A 19,514-nucleotide genomic window follows, 5' to 3' on the forward strand; every position below is an offset into this window, starting at 1 on the left:
GGGCCTACAAGGTAGTGCAAGCTTCTTCCACTGAGAAAGTAGTGTGCATTATAAGAAACAACATTTACAAAGGAGACAGCTAATGGAGCAGGAAATCAGGACACAATTTTAAGCACTTAAGTTAAAAAAAAAACTACTATATATCTGGATGGAGATGTTGCTTCAAGTGGACCCATAAACCTCACATTCAGGGTTCCAATTCACAGAGGAAAGGAGAAAGCCTTGAAGCTAGAAAAGATTATCCAAGAGGTGAGATTAAACAGGCAAAAAAGAATGAGAAGAAGAAAATCATAAATCTGCAAGGAAACTGGAAAGAAGTAGCCAATATAATAAATAATAGGCATAAAGTTAGGAGAGCCAAGTCAAAAGCGAAGTGTGTTAATCTACATGCACGCATTCTGGACACAGGGCTGGAAAGTGGAGACTGAGGAGCAGCCCTGCATAGCAGCACCAGCACGCGGCATGAGATCGGGCTGCGCCGAGTTACAACGGCAAAAGTCCGGGTGCATTGAAAATAAACACAAGAGAACAAAAGCACATGTCCTCCTGGAGAGATGACGCTGTGCTCAAAGAGCAAATGGGAGGAAAAGGAATGGAGGGTTCAAGGCAGATGGGGAGGTTTCGGGAGAAAATGGGATGTTCTAAAGAGCTGTCCTAGAACAGGGAGAGAGTTAAGTACACGAGGAAAGGTGCTACTTTTCAAAGAACACCAACAGAATGCACAACGCACAGAAGGAAGACAGTTTATGGGTACAGATGCCACTCATGCACTCTTAATGGCTATATAAGGCTATACGGCCTATGGCAACGTAACAATCCCAACATACCTGTTCAGGACCAGATCACTCGCAGGGTTTAAACAAAGCACAAAGCAAGGGAAATAAGATCTGAATGCAAAGGTAGAGGAAAACTACCACCCAAAGATACATAACAAAATATTGTCTCTGTTGTCGTCTAGAATAATAATGTGAGGATCAAAATATTCTTCACCTCTAAGTCAGGCAGTAGGCACACAGGTCTGCAGATTTTTTCCAAGATCAAACTGTATACCTAAAATGTGTGTAGATACAAAGCTGTGTCTGTCTTTCAGAATTGAGAAACTATGGAACATGTAAAATCTGCAAACACTCAGGTAGTATTGGGGGGCATAAAGGGAAATAGTGATGTATGATCAAAATATTGTAAGTATGGCATTTTCAAAGAATACATTTTTTAAAAAGGGACCTAAGTCATCAAGATTTAAGAAACTTGGAGCTGGCAAGACAGCTCAGTGAGGAAAGCCCCTTGTCACCAATCCCAAGGGACAGAGTTCAATTCCTGAAGCCCCCATGATGCAAGGAAAGAACTGACCATCTCAAATTGTCTTCTGACTTCTGCACATGTGCAGCCGTGTACACACACACACGCACACACACACAAGCACGCACGCACACACGCGCACACACATGCAGACACGCATGCACACATACACGCACACACACGCACACACGCGTGCGCACATGCACAGACACGCATGCACATACACGCACACACGTGCACACACACTCACACGCACGCATGCACGCACACACATGCACGCACGCACACTCACACACGCACACACTCACACACGTGCACACACACACGCACATGCACACACGCACACACTCTAGGAAACTCTTCCCATAGTTACAGAAGTCCAGGCCTCCTGCAAACTTCACTGCTGGCCTTCCCTTTCTTTCAGTGTCAATGTCACCACTACAAACATGGTGAGTGTTCCTAAGATTCGCCAGACACTCTGCAAGAAATGTGGCCAGTACCAGCCCCACAAAGTGACACAGTAAAGGAAGGGTAAGGATTCTCTGTATACCCAGGGAAAGCAGCATTATGACAGGAAACTGAGTGTCTGCAAAAAAGGCTAAAAGTACAAAGGAGAGTATGCTGAGGCCGGAGTGTGCCGAGCCCAACCGCAGTTCTAAGCGGATGCTGGCTAGTAGAAGATGTAAGCAAGTAGAGACGATAAGAAAAGAAAGGGCTAAGTGATCCAGTTCAAAGCCAATTTTGTTATGAAGACAATAAAATCATGAGTTTTTACTCAATACACATACACACTCAACACACACACACAGCACAATAGAAGTTTATCTACTAAAAAGACATTTCCTTCCCTTACATTCTTAAGAAAATTAATCTTTAATTTGCAACACAGTACAACCAGTGTTTTTTGGGGGGTGGGGGGATTTAAACAGATCTACCAGTGAGGTTCAGGGTAGTAACTATAGACTATTTCTTCAAACATGAAAATCATTTATCAATAACACTTAAGGAAATGGTAATTGTTTAGGTAGCTTGTTTACCCTTCAGAGATGTCTTTTTCAATCACCACATGTAACTATGTAGCTAATGCCAGATACAAAGGAGAAAACATGGTGAAGGCAGTAAGACTGGAAATCAGATCAAGCTAAATCACAAACATAAAAATACCAGTAACACGGTACAAAACAAAGGACCACTCTGAGTTGGAAGAATAGTAATGGAAAAAATAGAGAAAAAGAAGAATTTATACCAAAGTCCTACCGGTACTAAATCCGAAAACTAGCACTAACCTTACAAAATGCCTTCAAGCTGAACAAAAGCTACAACCGAGCTATACCCACAGCCCTATCATGACTGTACTTTCAACAAGCAAAATAAACACTACACGTGAGATGCCGCTGTGAGCTCGTATTAGTTAGGGTTACTATCGCTATGAAGAAACTTCATGACCAAGGAGATTTGGGGGAGGACACAGCGTATTCATCTCATGTTCCCACATCACAGTTTACCATCAAAGGCAGTGAGGGCTGCCCTGCGGAGCTGATGCAGAAGCCATGGAGGGGAGCTGCCTGCTTGACTTGCTCCCAATGGCTTGCTCATCCTGGTCTCAAACACCACAAGACCACCAGCCCAAGGGTGACCAACCCTACACACAACAGACTGGATACCCCCACATCGGTCACGAATTAGGAAAATGCCCGACAGACTTGCACATAGCCAGATATTAAGAGGGCCTTTTCTTAATTGAGGGTCCCTCCCCTCAGATGGCTTTAGCTTGTGTAAGGCTGACATAAAACTATCCAGCACAGAGCTTAAAAAAAGATGTATCCAAAAAGCTGTCAATAGTTCACCTTGGTTAAGGTAAAAGAACTGTATAGTAAATGGTCACAACTAAACAAACAGAGAGACTGTGCCTAACATAAAAGAACAGGAATGCAACCCTAACAAGTCTAGACTGTATCCGGTAGACTATGGCAGCGGGTCTCAGGGCAAGGCTATTGGAGCAGCAGAATCAGCATTGCCAGGGAGCTCATTAGAGCCTCACATTACTGGATCCCATTCCAGACCTACCGAATAAGAAACTGAGTGTGGGCCGAGCCATCTGTGCTATAAGTTGTGACTCTCGCCGAAGCTTGAGACCATGGGAGAATGGAGATCTGGCATAAGTTTTTAAGCGGGAGAGAAAATGGCAAATACTGAAAAACGATTTTTCATCAAGCAGTAGCAGTCGAGATGGATTTAAAAGGGGAACTAGAAATGGTTAGGCCAGCTATAAATGAAATAACAGTAAACTTAGTAGCCCACAGACGTTAGAAGGCAGACTACAACATAAGAATAAAACTACACTGAGACAGCAGATGAGGAAAAGAGCCGACTTAAACAAGAACAAGAAATCTCTCTCTCTCTCTCTCTCTCTCTTTTTGTTTTTTTTTTTTTTTTTTTTTTTTTTTTTTTTTTTTTGTTTTTTGTTTTTTTTTTTTAAGACAGGGTTTCTCTTTGTAGCCCTGGCTGACCTGGAACTCATTCTGTAGACCAGGCTGGCTGGAGAGATGGCTCAACCCTTAAAGCCTGTCTCAACCAAACCTATAAGAAAAGTTTTCTTCACGCTAGTGACCGACAGCCTAAGACTTTTTAAAAGAGTAACCAATGTACTTTACTAGCATCTAAGACAGGAGTGAGAAACACTACTAGATCAAGTGTGAGAGGAATATTCTAGAGCGGTGGCTCTCAACCTACGGGTCATGACCACTTCGGGGGGGGGGGGGTAGAATGACCCCTTCACAGGAGTCGCATATCAGATGCCTTGCGTATTGTATATTTACATTACAATTCATAACGGCAGCAAAATGACAGTTCTGAAGGAGAAATGAAAGCAAGTTTATGGTTGGGGGTCACCACAACATGAGGAGCTGCATTAAAGGGTCACAGCACTAGAAAGGTTGAGAGCCACTCACTGCTTTAGAGAGATGTTCAAATTTAATATACATGGAAGTGATAATGAAGTCCATGGGCCAGCATGAAAACTGCTAAAAACTAAAAGGGTGAAGGGGCCTACCAACAAACGTCCTACACAATACAAACCCTGCAGGTACAATACAGCAACGAGCCAGATGGAAGACGGAAGAGGCAGCACCCTGTCCTCTGCAATTCTGGTCTCAGCAATGTAACACTCCTGACAAACTAAATGGTTTCCCTAGGAAGAACTGGCACATGGCTCTCCTTCTGCCATTACTGTTCTATACTGATTTCCTATCACAGAACATCCTACGTGTCAGCCAAGTCTGTGAACAGCCAGTAATTTCACAGCCCCAAACCAAGCTTTGTCTGACACTCCCTAGATACACAGATATTATCTCCCCTAAGACATAGGCCATTTCCATGGTTCATTCAAATTTCTAGTATGTAATTTGCCAGAATGTTCCTTTTTATTATGTTACTATAGTTATGACTGCATGTAATCAAATAGATGGTAAACTAGCATTTTTATTCATGCCCATATTGTTCTATATTTAGAATAGTACTACACTTAAACGGGAACTTCAAAATATTACGTGTATTGTGTTTAACTGGATGGTCAAATATCAAGCCCATTTACTAAACTCCTACAGGACCAGAGAAAGGAAAGAAAAATGAGAATTAAAAAAAAAAAAATCACTATACCTTTCTAAATAGTATTTAAATAAAATTTTAGCACATATTTATAAGGTGCATCAAATCATGCTGCATATTAGAGTGTTGTATGTATGTATTAATATAAATATACCAAATTAGACCTCAATAAAGGTGAGACATTTCTAGAGAGAAAAAAATTAATAAATCTGTGGAATCTAAGGAAGTACAAAATTATAAAAGCAATGAAAGGGTTAATGAGTAGTGTTTTACTCTAGAAAACATTACGCAGCTATATTGATCCTAAAGAATTAGGAACTAACTTTAAGAGGGGAGTAAGAATTACACCCCCTGAGGTGTGAGAGGAACAAGCACCTGAGTTAGATCTCCAGAACCCACACAACAGAAGCCACACGTGGTAGCCTGCAACTGTAATCCTGGTGCTTGGGAATCGGAAATAAGCGTCTCTGTGGTGCTAGATGGCCAGCCAGCCTAGCCTAGTCGGTAAGCTCGAGGTCCACTCATACAGAAACCAAGTGGATGGCTCCTGAGAAATGCTAACCAAGACTGTCCTCTGGCTTCTAAACATATGCTCACACAGATTTATGTGTAGCTGCACACATGCACAGATAAACCCACACACAGTTAACCTTCTGTGGAGATCTTTCATGTTACTGAGGAAACTGAACCATGTGAAAAGGTTCTGAGTAGCCATATAGATTCAAACAGTAAAAAGGTTGACTTACTATTAATATTCAGACTAATTTATTAGAACTTAGGAAGGGAACAAACACTGAAAACTTAAGTATGGCAGGAGGCAGAATTACCATTACTGTCCGGTGAATGTAATAGCTTGGCCCCAGGCCTGAGAGAGGCTCCACTTACACCTGAAGTCTTGGTGTAACTACTAATTACCACTGTCTTTCACGCTTAGGAGTATCCCAGTCTGCGTGAAAAATCTAAGTGGCCACTCTATAATAACAATAATATAAGACTACTGGTGATAATACTACACAAGATATCTTTGTATTTCATTCGTGGAATGGGTTCTGTACACTCAAACTCAGACACCTTCTAGAAAATGAAAGATTATGTGAAAGTGCTAAACTCTCCAGAAATGTATTCTGTAAATGCAGTGCCATGCTGTGGCCCTGAGCATCCTCTGAGGGGGAAAGAGAGGAACAGGACAGACAGGCTGCAACTGTCGTGGCCAGATGCGCAGCCCTGATTCGCTCCCACGCCTCTGCCCCTGCAAATCTGCAACACTGCTGAGTGGGAAATTCTCATTGAGGGAAATTTAAAAATTAATGGAACAGGAATGTAAAATTATTTTTTTTTTTAATGAAAACGTATAAATAGCACGTGGTTTAAGTTAAACTAAAAGAACCTGAGAGGCAGCAAAACAGACTTCCTGGTAAAAGCAAGGCTGTGGTCACGCCTACAAAGACACAGATGCACAGCACTGAATGTTTTTCTGTCCTCTGGTGCCACAAAATGGTTCTACAAGTCCCGGATTCTTCGACAGATCTCAGATCCACTCTTTCTGAGTTTGAATGTAGCATTGTAAGCTCATTGTTCCACAAAACCTATACATACAATGGTGTTCGTGTTTCTATTCAACCAGAAGAGCTAACTTAGTGTACCTGTAACTGAACTATTAAATACTAATGGGGCTCCTCAAATGGCCTACAGCAAATGCAGCCTCAAGAAAGAGCCTACTGTAATACATCAGAACTGTATGGGAGAGGCTAAGATAGCACAAGTAGAAACAAATGGCAGAGTAACAAAGAAATTCTTTCACTCCTACCATGATTGCAGATACACAGTAACAAAAGCTCTGGAAGAGTGGGTTCTCTTTCCTAATATGTTGTTTGAGAATGTCATCCATATGTATAAGGTGCTTGACCTAACTCACCCCAGTTCCTTCCCCTCTAACTCCACCTGTAGACTTTTTCTGCCACTTTCCTCTCCCAGCTTCACGAAGTCTTTTTTAAGCCACCGGACCCGCCACTCTGCTGCAGTTATGTGTGTGGGTGAAGGCCATCCAGCGGAGCACGGGCAGACCCTAAAGCTGCATCCCTGAAGAAAACAGGCAGAGCGTAGTTAAGTGTCATTTACTCAGAGGTAGTTTATAAATGAGCTGGAGGCCCACAGATAAAGAGGCAAGTTCAGTCAATGAGTTCTACAGCTGTACTGTAGTTCTACTGTAGTTCTACTGTAGTTCTACAGTAACCCGTAAGAGGCGGGGTTTGCAACTAAATGCTGGAGCAGGGTAGGAATTTCACAGTTTGAAGGAAAATGTCTACATACAACCATAAAATACTAGAACCGTTTATTAACATCTGAGTCAGTTATATACACAATGGTTCTCTATCATCTAGATTATGAGCATCTTGCTTCGAAAATAACAAAGGATCTTCTCCAGAAAATATAAACCTATCTCTTTCCTTCACTAACCATACCTCCATGTTTTCTTACAGAATATACAAAGAAAACTTGAAGGTGGAACTTACCAAAAAGCAGAATCACCAACTAGAAGGGAAAGTGGGTCCCTCTGTGAGACCCTCACAGGAGTCAAGATGACAGAAAATGTTACACAAGCACAATGACGTCAGCCACTAACTAAGGCAGGGGAGTGAGCCCTGAAATGTTTCTTCAGAGGCTCAATAATGAAAGAGTAAGATATGTAAATATAATGTGTCGGCATCAAGTTCGGATAAAGTGCCTCTGCTACTATTCACGTCATAAAATGACCCTCAAACTCCATCAGACATCATAACCAAAGAACTTGGTACAACCAATCGTTTAGCTCCACCCCAGACCTCCACGTCAGCAAGGCAGGGCACTGCTCAAGAACTCTCATGTCAAGCTCCTGCTGGTTTTCTAGAGAGAGTTCTTTGTTCTGTAGTTTCTCCACACTGTGGCAATGCCCTTTTCATCTACTTTAGAAATTAATGATACACATCGCCACAGAAAAATAGCACAGACTATGAGTCAAGAACATGAGTTATATATTCAGGTTGAACTAAAAACCCCCGTTCTATGACTGATAAGCCGATGACCATGCTCAACCTCTCTGTAATATCCAAGTCAGACCATAATAGCATATTCTTTGCTCTTAGTGATTGTATGAGTATCCCATACTTTAGTACATATAAATTGCTTACACTGAAAAACAAATAGTCAATGTTCAGTGTTATCCCCACATGTAACTTCATAAATATGGCTGGTCTCACAGTAACAAAAGTAAATAAACCCAGCACCACTGAACAGGCAGCAAAAATTCGCTTTTACCTACTTTCTTCACCTGACCTTTGACCTGCTTTTCCTTTTACAAGAATGCCAGATGATCCGCAGTCAAACAAACTATACTAATGCATCTGTAAATATGATTTAGAATCACCAATCATTACATAATAGTACTCATCGGTAACTCTTACACGTCATGCCTTAAAAAAGTTTGATTTCATGACTTGAATGAACTTGTACAGAACACAACATGAATTTGTTTTTGCACTGTGTTAGTGCAAAGACCTCCGAAATGAGCAGTTCAAACCTCACACCCTCACAGCCCGACACCTACAGCAGGCCTTCAGATTGTGTAACACCAGCAGGTACAGCAGCGGCGATGTTAAAGGGAACGAGAGCCAGGAGACAAACTGTCAGGGCCTGAATCTGAACCGTTCTCACAGGTTCACGCACTTGTTCACGGCAGGTTCTGCCTGGGGAGCGAGCTGTCCTGCAGAAGTAAGTTACTAAGGGACATCTGGTGGCGGCTGTCCCTGGGACCTGACTGCAGTCACTGTCTGCTTTGTGACCCACCACGACACACAGCCCTTCATCACACGTGGTCATGTCTACGCCCTCCATCAGGCATTCCCCACCCCAATGCTGAAACTTCTGAAACAGTGAGCTAGAATGAGCCTTGCTTCTCTTAATCCGAGTCTGTCAAGTGGTGGCGGTGAGTGATGGAGAAGTAACTATATACTCTCCTTGCTAGTACCAACACCTCTGACCCACAGAGAACACAAGATAATAATAAATTATTCTAAACACTGTTCTCGTGACACCTGTTAACATGGTAATAGATGTTACGTGTTAAGATTTTTGCCGTAAAACTTTACTATGAGTCTCACTAACATTTAATCCTCTGAACAACTAACAATTCAAAGTTCACTGACCTTTCTTTAAAAAAAGAAAAGAAAAATGCACCTTCTCTTTTTTTTCTCATCTTAATTACTAATCTTCTAAGTGACTCTCCCTTCCCAACAGATAATCAGCTTAGGCTACACAGTGAGATCTGCCACCATCAACCTTGCAACCATCCATTTCATGTGACTACATAACAGAGTGAAAGAGAAGAATGAATGAATGAATGAATGAATGAATGAATGAAAAGAAAAACTAGAAAAAGAAATGAAAAGATGCTTTAAAGCAAAAAGATAAAAGGTTTTAAAACAGAAAAGAAGCTCATACACCCTGAAATGTCATCACGACCTCTGGATGCCATCTGCTCCGACCGCCTCGCTCAGGACACGGCCATTCGCATCTCTCGCTTCAACTATTTGTTCAAACACAGTTCCTATTAACAGAACATCCCTGCTTACCGAAAACAACTCAACCTCAACAGTCAGAGTCAAGACATACTGTCTTAGGATTTACACATTTTTCCCCCTAATTTGAAACTTTCCAAATCTTCCAAACTCAAGTTTTATCACAGCCTGGAAATTTACCAGGTATGTATTCCATTACCGACCTGCATTTATATTCAGTAGCTACACTTAGCTCCAATGCATGAAGTTACATATAGCCTTGCCCACCATCTCCTGTCCTGATCCCCTGACCCACTGATGTGCCTTCCCACAAGCCCTGTCAGAGTGTTAGCTCAAAGACACAGATGTCCTCTGTTTTGCTCCTGACCTATTATGACATCTGGTTCGCAGTAGGCCCTCAGACATCAGCTCAGAATTAAATGAATGAGCATACTGTGGTGGTGTGCATAGGCATGCCCTCTGCCCTCTGCCCTCTGCCCTCTGCCCTCCCCCCCCCACTCCGCCCCACCCCAGACTCATGAGTCTGAATGCTTGGTCTACAGGAAATGGCACTATTAGGAGGTGTGGCCTGTGGAGGAAGCGTGTCACTGGGAGGGGTCCGCTTTGAGATCGCATATGCTCAAGCTACACCCAGATGCCTGCAGAACAAGACAGGACTCTGAGCTCCTAATCCAGCACCACCGTGTCCCACAATTACACTGGAAAGGAAAGCCAAGAGAGGAAGCAAACAGAAAGAAAGGCCATGTAAACACGACGAGCAAAGCTACGACTTAAACAAGAAAACCGCTAAGGGCCCTGAGAAACGAGCCGGGTCCGTAGGAGTCAGGGGAAGACTGGGGCCTGGAAGAGGAGAGGGAGAGGCGCTCCACCTACTTCATCACTCTCGTCCACTTCGATCCCGCCGTCCTTGTCATCATCCATTTGCTTGTGTATTGTCTGAAGCGCTTCCAGACTAAATCTGTCTTCTTCGGTGAAGCATGGCGGACTCAGGGATATGCAGGGATCTGAAAGAGAGCAGAAGATAATCACTAACTCGCCATCCTGGAATGCAGGCTGTAAACAGATGTCATCATCGACAACAACAAAAGCCAGACCACACTGAGACCAGGGTCTTGTGTTGGGCACTGGAAATACCACAGTAAACAAGAGACAAACATTTCTAGTCTACTCTTCAAGGAAAGATAGATATAGGATGAGTATGTGAAAGTTACAGACTTTCTAGCAATGGCAAGCAGTTAGGGGAAAAAAAGCAAAGAGCAGTTACAAAATGTTAAAGAATTTGAAATTTTTAATTTATATTTTCAGACCACTCTACATACAAACCTCACATCATGCTGTGCTCTACTACATTGTGTATCATTCTGCCCACACCGCTAAGCAAAGACTACTTTCTCCCATTTGTTACAAGTTCACAGTAACGAAGGTTTTGCTGGATATATTTGAGATCGGATTAATTCTGACACTACACACTTTAGATCACAAACTTGTGTGCCATGCACAGCGAAGACAGTCATGAAAACTAAAAAGACAAGGAAGTCACTAGAAATTAAAGAGTGTCGTATCCTTCCGGCTTCATACGCTCAACAGTCTTTTCTCTGCACTGATAGTGGCACCAAGGACAACGGAGTCAGCGTCAACAGAATAAGACTTCGCCTACTTAACAATCAGCATTAAATTACACCTTGTTTTCCTGTATTCAATGTCAAGCGCTCCATCTGAAGCATCACATCACTTTAAGTGAAAAACGGTTATGTCTTTTCATCTGAAGTGAATCAGAACTGTTTCCTCTAATAAGAATTATCTTCTACTAGAAACAAGTATCACTTCATAAATGCAACCTGCTACAGTAGCTCTGTTTCCTACCTTTCAGAGGAAATGACTCATCAGTAGCTTGCTTAATGAGATGACATCTCCCTAGACATAACCTAGATCCTAACCAGATCGTCAAGATTCCATATCCAAATGTCAGTACGTGGCTATAAAGAAGCATGTCAGTATTCCTAGTGTCAGAGAGGAGTGTGCCACCAACCACTACTGCTGGCCCGAGAGAGCATCACAATGCACGCACACGTCTTGTGGGAAAGGATGCTTCCAGAGTGACATTTCCAATCTCTAGTATACACCTACACTTTCTGCTTTCCCTTTTTATTTTTTAGTCAGTGTATCTCACTGCAATTCACACTTCTCTTGAACAAACCAGTCGCTGTGGTTTAAGTGTGAACTTTTCCTCCAAGTTCAAGTTTTGTGCTCTTATTCCCCACACAGGTGACAAATTCTGGAGAGGCCACAGAGACTCCACAAGGTGGGGCCTGGCTAATGCAAGCATGTTACTGGGAAGGACTATGAGCAGGTTATCAACACCACATCTCTCGTCCCGCTCTCTATTTCCTGACTACAAAATAGGCATTGTTAGTGTTCAGATGGGGAAAAAAAAAAAGTAGAGACTAGCTGGTAGAAAGGTCTAGAGGCTATTCTGAATAAAGAAAAGAAGAAAACCTTTCTCCCTGGCAAGGAAGCTCATGTTTGCAGTCCCCTCTGCCAGGAATACGCTTTCTCCCTGGTATACCCATGGCTGATAAACTCCCTTCATCCCAGGGAACATGTTTCTCCCCAATTCCCTATCTCAAACATCCTCCCCCGTGTTCTCTTCTGACTCCACAGCCCTTTATCACAGTGATATGCACGTCTCTGTTTCCTAACTCCCACACAGAGAAGCTGCCATGAGATCACAGGCTTTGTTTCGATCATCCTCTCCACACTGTCTAGAACAGTATCTGGCTCACAAGAAACATTCGAAAGTACTTGTTTCCTGATTACCATAGCTTCACAAGACCCCTGCTGTAGTCAAGGGACCTGCGATGAAATTCCATGAGATCAAGGAGTACATCTGCTCTGACTCTACCAATACTACCCACACTCTACCTATAGTATTACTGTAGTGTGTCCAATAAACAATGTGTCTGTCTTTTACAGGTATTCAACTGCCTGTCCTGTGGCCTGGTGAAAGAAATACTACTAAGTAAATGGGAAGAAAAATAAAACTCCCGTAGGAAATAATATGCATTCTGGAACCCACAAATAATACAACCTGCTAACAGGGCTCTCAACTAGGGCTCTGGGCTCTCTTGACCCCCTCTTCTAAAATCCTCCCCACTGCGCCTGGAAGACTGGGTGGGAGACATGGAAGGACATTGAGCAGCTCCACTGCACAGGGCAATCTCACACAACAAAGCACAGTCCTCCACCAAGTTAGTATTACTCCCCAACCTAAGAGGAAGAAGACACTAACAAGAGGCCACTGTTCTTCCCACTGAGTAGGACTCCATTATGTAAATGTACCACATCTTTATCCATCCTCCAGGTGAGGGGCATCTAGGCTGCTTCCAGGTTCTGGCTATTGCAAATAATGCTGCTATGAACGTAGTTGAACAGATGTCCTTGGGGTGTGAATGTGCATCCTTTAGTTATAAAGTGAAATGGCTGGACCTTAAAGTAGACTGATTCCAAAGTGTCTGTACAAGTTTGCATCCCATCATCAATGGAGGAGTGTTCCCCTTTCTCCACACCATCTCCAACATAAACCCATACTTGGCGTTTCTGATTTTAGCCATTCTGACAGGAGTTAAGATGGTGTCTCATAGTTGTTTTGATTTGCATTTCCATGATGGCTAAGGATGTTGAGCAATTTCTTAAGTGTCTTTCAGCCATTTTAGATTCCTCTATTGAGAACTCTCTATTTAGGCCTGTACCCCACTTTTTAATTGGATTATGTGGTGACTAGCTTCTTGAGTTCCTTGTATGTAAGGGGTATGGTTTTTCCGCCACTGGTCTTCTACCGCCTCCACGCCAGCCCCAAATAACACACTGAGACTCTGTATTTGATATGATGCTGTTGGCCAGGTACTAGTTTCTTATCGGATAGCTCTGTCTTAAGTATTAACCCATTTCTATGTATTTCCACGTGGTCTTACTGAGAGCGGAGGAATGGCGGTTCTGCTCTCTCCAGACTCTCCATCTTGACTCCTCCCTACTATTTCCTCTTTCCTCCTTCCCTCCTAGTCCCACCTATCTTGCTTTCCTATTGGCCAACAGTGCTTTATTCATTAACCAGTATGAGAAACATATTTACAGAATGACATCTCCCATCACTTATATATATTGGAGATCCACCCTCTGTCAGATATGAGTTTGGTGAAGATCTTTTCCCATTCTGTAGGCTGCTGTTTTGTCTTGTTAACTGTGTCCTTTGCCTTACAGAAGCTTCTCAGTTTCAGGAGGTCCCATTTATTAATTGTTGATCTCAGTGTCTGCGCTACTGGTATTATGTTTAGGAAGTTGTCTCCTGTATATAATGTGTAATGTGTACATGTACACACACATACGCAGGCACACACACACACACACACAGAGAGAGAGAGAGAGAGAGAGAGAGAGAGAGAGAGAGAGAGAGAGAGAGAGAGAGATTGATTCATGTTTTTTCAAACTAGCTCATTTCACTTTCTGGATGAACCACAGTTTATCTGTCCATTCCCTCCTGGAAGACATCTTGGCTACTAAATTTTGCCATCCTGAACAAAGCTGCTACCAAAAAAAACTCTGTGTAGGCTTTTGTATAAATGATTTTCTAACTCTTCTAGATAAATACCAACAGATGTAATTACTGAAGAAACTGTCAAACTGCTTTCTAATATTATTTACACTATTGTTCACTCCACCAGAAATGTATGAGTTCCTGGTATCCCACACTTCGTCAACAGTTGGTACTGTCAGCGCTCAAGATCTGCCAAGCTTTAAGGGGTGTGACATATCTCACTGATCTAACTGGCATTTCCAACTAGCATGCTGTGAACTATGTTTTCATATGCTTATCTGCATCTCCTGGGTAAGATACATTGCCTTTATTTTAATCTGGAGATACATACATATTTGCCACTCAAGGATGTCTATCACAATGTCGAGACAGTGCATTGCAGGGGATAAACTGCAGGGCTAGGGGTGTGAACACTAGTGCAGTGCTTACTAGCAGCTAGCATGAAGCACCACAAGAAAACCAAAAACAAGGAATCTAAACTACAGGCATGGCAATAAAGCGTCAGAGAAAAGGCCACATGCCGAAATGACAAAGTGCTCTATGAGGGAAAGGAAAGAGACGGGGCTGGTATTTCAGGGTTAAAAGTCCTCTAGACTGTGCTGGGCTAAGCCAGGCCATACAGCGCTTCTGAAACGCACCGAATGCAACGCCATTGAGCTTCCACTGGAGAAGCGCATTTGGTCATCACAGTCTACTGATACACATGGAGAACGGTCTAGAAACCTACCTACCGAGAGACAGAGACAGGAGGCACTAACAGTACGTGCAGTCTTTAGTTTCCCTCTCAGAAGGGAAGCTGAGCTGCTAAACTTCAAGCAGAAACGAGTAAGGAATAGAGCCAGGTGACTTAACCATAAACCGTGGCTGCGGCCCACTAACCATGCATCGCACCCTGCCAAGAGATCAGCTTATCATCTTGCTGACTACTTAAGAGTCTCATGATTAGGATTTGCTTAATTACTACCACTGAAAGAAAATAAAACAGCTTGTATTTATTACTTCCATGAATAGTCCAAACATTTATCAAATATTTCAGTCTAAATACTTTTAGGGCAAACTTTAATATCATCGGGGCAATTCTCTAGTATCACTTTCTAACACATCAAATACCAGCTTCAAACTCACAAAGAATGAATAATGTAATATCCTCTCTAGGTCCCCGTCAATCTTACATTCCTAGTCTTCTCTTACTCTCCCTACATCTGGCATGAGACACCAACCTGTAGTAGGATTAATAGATAGTTCTGAAGATTAAGAAAAACAAAAGTGCTAAGTATTCATTTCGATATACAACGTACTGTGTTACCTGGTGACCAACAGGCCTTTAGAAGATGCTAGCATTCACTAAGGCTCATTACACAGCAGAAGACAAAGAGTCTCATCAGCACATATATGCATACAGTACTGTGTTACAGTTCTATCTGAACACAAGTGGAGAAACACAGATCCCACAACACCTACGACTTCCTGCAGGTCAAGAAGACACACGCAGGGCCGGGAAGCCACACGCAGCTACTTCTAATTACAGGGCTGTGTTATCCCGAAGGAAAACTAAGAACCCCTTGTAAACAGCCGCGTGTAACTCACTGCCTCTTGGAACTCTGAGTCTACGATTCTACGCGGCATAAGGTGCCGTGAATTTACACTCAGCCCAGCAGTAACAAAGTGGTTTCTCCACACTGTGAGTTAAAAGTTCCCCTAACAATATGCTATTTTTTTCACCATTTTGTGGTTTTAATTGAATTGTGAGATACAAACTCAGTCCCTTCCCACTTTCCATGACACTTTTAATATTAGAATTTCTTATCTGATTATTTTCACTCCTATTTATTCCCTTGTATGCCCATCCACCCAAAGCTACTTCTTAACCCTCTAATAAACGTGGATGCTAGAATTACTGTTTCTGCCTCAAAACTGTCTTACTATGAATACAATTCATTTCCGAGCACAGTCCTCTATACAACATAATTCCTGGTTAACCAACATAGCCCTTCAGTGTATATAAATAAGGAGTTCTTCATAGAGCCATATTTACCTCTTCACACACAGTTTCCTCTCTTTTTCTTTTTTCTTTCATTTTCCCTTATGCTATAAGTGCTCCCAGAATGTAATAATGTATTTGTCTACAGCACTGTAGCATCTGTTAAATGGTAAAATACTGTTGACTAGGTGCAAAGAGAAAGAGAAAGCAAACAGGTGCATGAACATACTTATTGACTCATGGTTTCCCAGGATGTTACAAAATTTTTAACAAAAAAATATTTTGAACACAGAGAAGCAATTTCTATCCTCTCCCCCAAAATTAGAAAATTTCATTGGCTGAATGCAACATGACGGAGATAATAACTGAGAGGTAACACTCCAAGCAGCACCTGCTCTTCTTAGTCTGTACCTAAAGGAGAGCTACTTGAACTCCTACTGCACAGGGAGGACGCATGGACAAGGAGTAATAGTAGCTGACAGAGGAGCTATGAAAATAAGCTCCAATGAACACCGGTCACTGTTACTGCCCTTCCTAAGCACACACTGGGGAGATAAAGGGAACCCTGTCCTGTCAACTGACAACCCAAGAACAATTGTTTTATTTCTCTATCAATGGAAGGGCTTAAAGTCATGTAAAATTAAATTAGTGTCAGTATTACAGAGGAAAGCTCAATGCTCTATGGGGAAAAGGAAATATTCAATTTGTTTCTGCACTGTCAATTAAATAAGGAAAAATGTTTAGCCTCTTTTCTTTAATTCCTTCATCCACAGAATAGAATACCAAAATTTACAAAGCTCTTGTCAAAACTAAACTATGCATATATTTATACATTAATTTGATGCTCGGTAAATACTTATTACTACCAAGACTGGCTATTCAATGTCTCAGTAGAAACCTACTGAATTTCCAGCATTCTGAGTCTTCTATTATACTACTGTTAAGAAAAAATCATCAAAACAAAATTTTAAGTAGATTTAACTCAAACAGTTTTTTATCTTTCCCAATTCAAATAGACTTGGAACTACAGAACAAGAAGAAAATTGATTCCACACAGCACTTACTGTGTGACTGTAACATAAATGGGTATACTCCCTGACTAATTCATATGTTCACATCAACCAGTGTCAATATCACATGGTTTTCACAGCATTCTCCAAAGGCAAAACGCTAGTTAGCTGTTGGGTTGTAATACATCCCAAGTTGTTTGAACGTAGAGCACTTCATCTCCTAAGCTGCTCAAAGAATCGGGTTTCCTAATCTTAACATTACCAACAAAGACTATTTTTCAGAAAAGGGTTCTTTCTTTTGAATTCATTTCCTTTCCTATCTGTTTTGTGAGATGTTGGTACTCACATTCAGGCTGTTTTGTGAGATGCTGGTACTCACATTCAGGGTCTAGGCAGTGTCCTACCACTAAACTATACTCCCATCCCCTAAAGAACTATTCTGAAGGAAAGTTTGAAATCAGGAATTCTAATTTTTGTTTTAGCTTCATTCAAAACTGAGTAGAAGTACACAACTTCAAAAGATACTGTTTTGGAAAGGAAGATGCTCATTCAGCTCATTTGACTTTGGAGGAACACTTGGCTGTGATAACATAGTTTTGCTATGTACTTACTAGACTAGATTACTGGGTTTTTTTTTTTTTTCCTTCAGTCAATTATTTTAGGGAATTCTTAAAGTTTTGAAATAAAAATGAACATACCTAGTCCATTACCACACAAATCAGGTCACAGTATTAAAAACAGTACTTTCCTTTCTTACTCTTCTGTAATAAGGCTACCCTACTGTCATAAGCAGAGGGAGGAATTGGGTGTGTGTTTCTCCAGCAGGAGAAGGCAGTCATGTAACTTAGTGGCATCTGCAAATCTATGTTGAGACTACATACACAGGCTATAGGAAACCAGCCAGCACACGCACACACACGCACGCACACGCGCACACTACAGTACTTCCGTCTGTGTTTTGAAAGGGAAGCTTCATAAAGCCTCACTTAGCATATTAAAGGTTTACACATTCACTTCTAACATGCAGAGTTACAAAGTTCACTACAACCATCATTGATAATTAAAAACATCACAGCAAGCACTTTTATGATGCCTCTGAATTTTAAAAGTGTCTTCCTAGAATGTTTAATAGCCTAATAAGATACCCCCATCCCAACACAAGAGAAACTGAAGACAACGGTAACAGAGCTGCACAGCTTCCATGCAAAAACATGGAGATTAGTATGTTACCCGACTGACACTGCGAAATAACTTCATCTGCCAAGACAACCTTTTCTGTCTTTTCCACTGGACATGGTAAGCGCATGCAAGTCTGACACCTGTTCCTGCTTCAAAATAAGGAGGCAGACGTGAAGGCAGTTCGTAACTGATCATATGTTACACACCTGTAACGCAAACTCAAATGTCCCCAAGGTAACTTTTTCTCTCTCAGGAAGTGTCTCACTCCACCTCATGGCTTCTTCGTGTCATGCTCACCCTGCCCTCCAGGGTGTGAGGAAGACAACTTTACAGGTTATAAAATGATACGCGGGCACTATAATCCCAAACTTTAGGAGGCAGAAGCAGGAGGCTTGACGGTCAGAGCGCACCCTCTGCTACACACTGAGACTGAGCGCAGACAGAGCTAGGTGAGGCCCTGGCTCTCAGAGAGGGGAGAGGGAGAGGAGTGAAGGGGAGGAAGGCAGGGAGGAGGGAGGGTACCAGCCACTACCGAAGACTCACGACACTCGTGTATTAGCCTCCGCACTCTTGACAGGACAGTAACCTCTCCCACTAAGGTGCACCAAGCTTTGCAAGCTGTTCCATAATCAGTCCGCAGAGCACCGTTTCTAGCCCAAAAGGGGAAATGGGTTCTAGTGAAGAAGGTATTTTCACACGTAGACCATAAACTACAAACTCCAATTCATCTGCCCCTAAACTTACTTTTGTTCAGTACTTTTTGAAATATACCATCACTTATTTTCCAATGTAATGTAATTTTTCAGGGCAAGTAGTATTGAAAACATGAGAACTATACAATCAACTGAACCAGTTATCAGGAGTTAAGTGTCCACATAATACAATTTAAGACACTGTGATCCATTTATTTCATGCATTATCCATACTAGTGTCTCAATATTAACTAAACCAAGTGCAAATTATTCAGAGGCCTTGTTCGATGTTATGTTTCCATCACCTGGAATTCCATCTGAATCACAGCAAGCATGAAATTCAGTGTTTATTATTCACTATTTATTAGGGAGAGAGAAGGAGGGAGGGAGGGAGGGAGGGAGGGAGGGAGGGAGGGAGGGAGGGCTGAGTCAATGACTTCGCTGACTTTTTTCCCTGTTTCCATATTTTTTAGACAATCTCACTATGTGGCCACAGCTGCCCTGGGACTTGCCTTGTAGACCAGACTGGCCTTGAACACACACACCCAGCAAAATATAGCTGATTTTTCACTTACGTTTCACTTACTTAATTTTCCTGATCTT

At 42.0% G+C, this 19,514-nt stretch overlaps 1 protein-coding gene across 1 annotated transcript in view; it reads right to left on the reverse strand.

Moving 5' to 3' along the window:
* Positions 1-19,514, reverse strand: part of Stim2 (stromal interaction molecule 2) — a 106,101-nt gene that overhangs the window by 51,733 nt on the left and 34,854 nt on the right. Inside the window, exon 2 of the mRNA XM_051174109.1 lies at positions 10,332-10,462. Within this exon, the coding sequence (XP_051030066.1) occupies positions 10,332-10,462 (131 nt within the window). The remainder of the gene's footprint in view (positions 1-10,331; positions 10,463-19,514) is intronic.

This window comes from Phodopus roborovskii, unplaced genomic scaffold, assembly GCF_943737965.1.
Source record: "Phodopus roborovskii unplaced genomic scaffold, PHOROB, whole genome shotgun sequence".
Taxonomy (NCBI): Eukaryota; Metazoa; Chordata; class Mammalia; order Rodentia; family Cricetidae; genus Phodopus; species Phodopus roborovskii.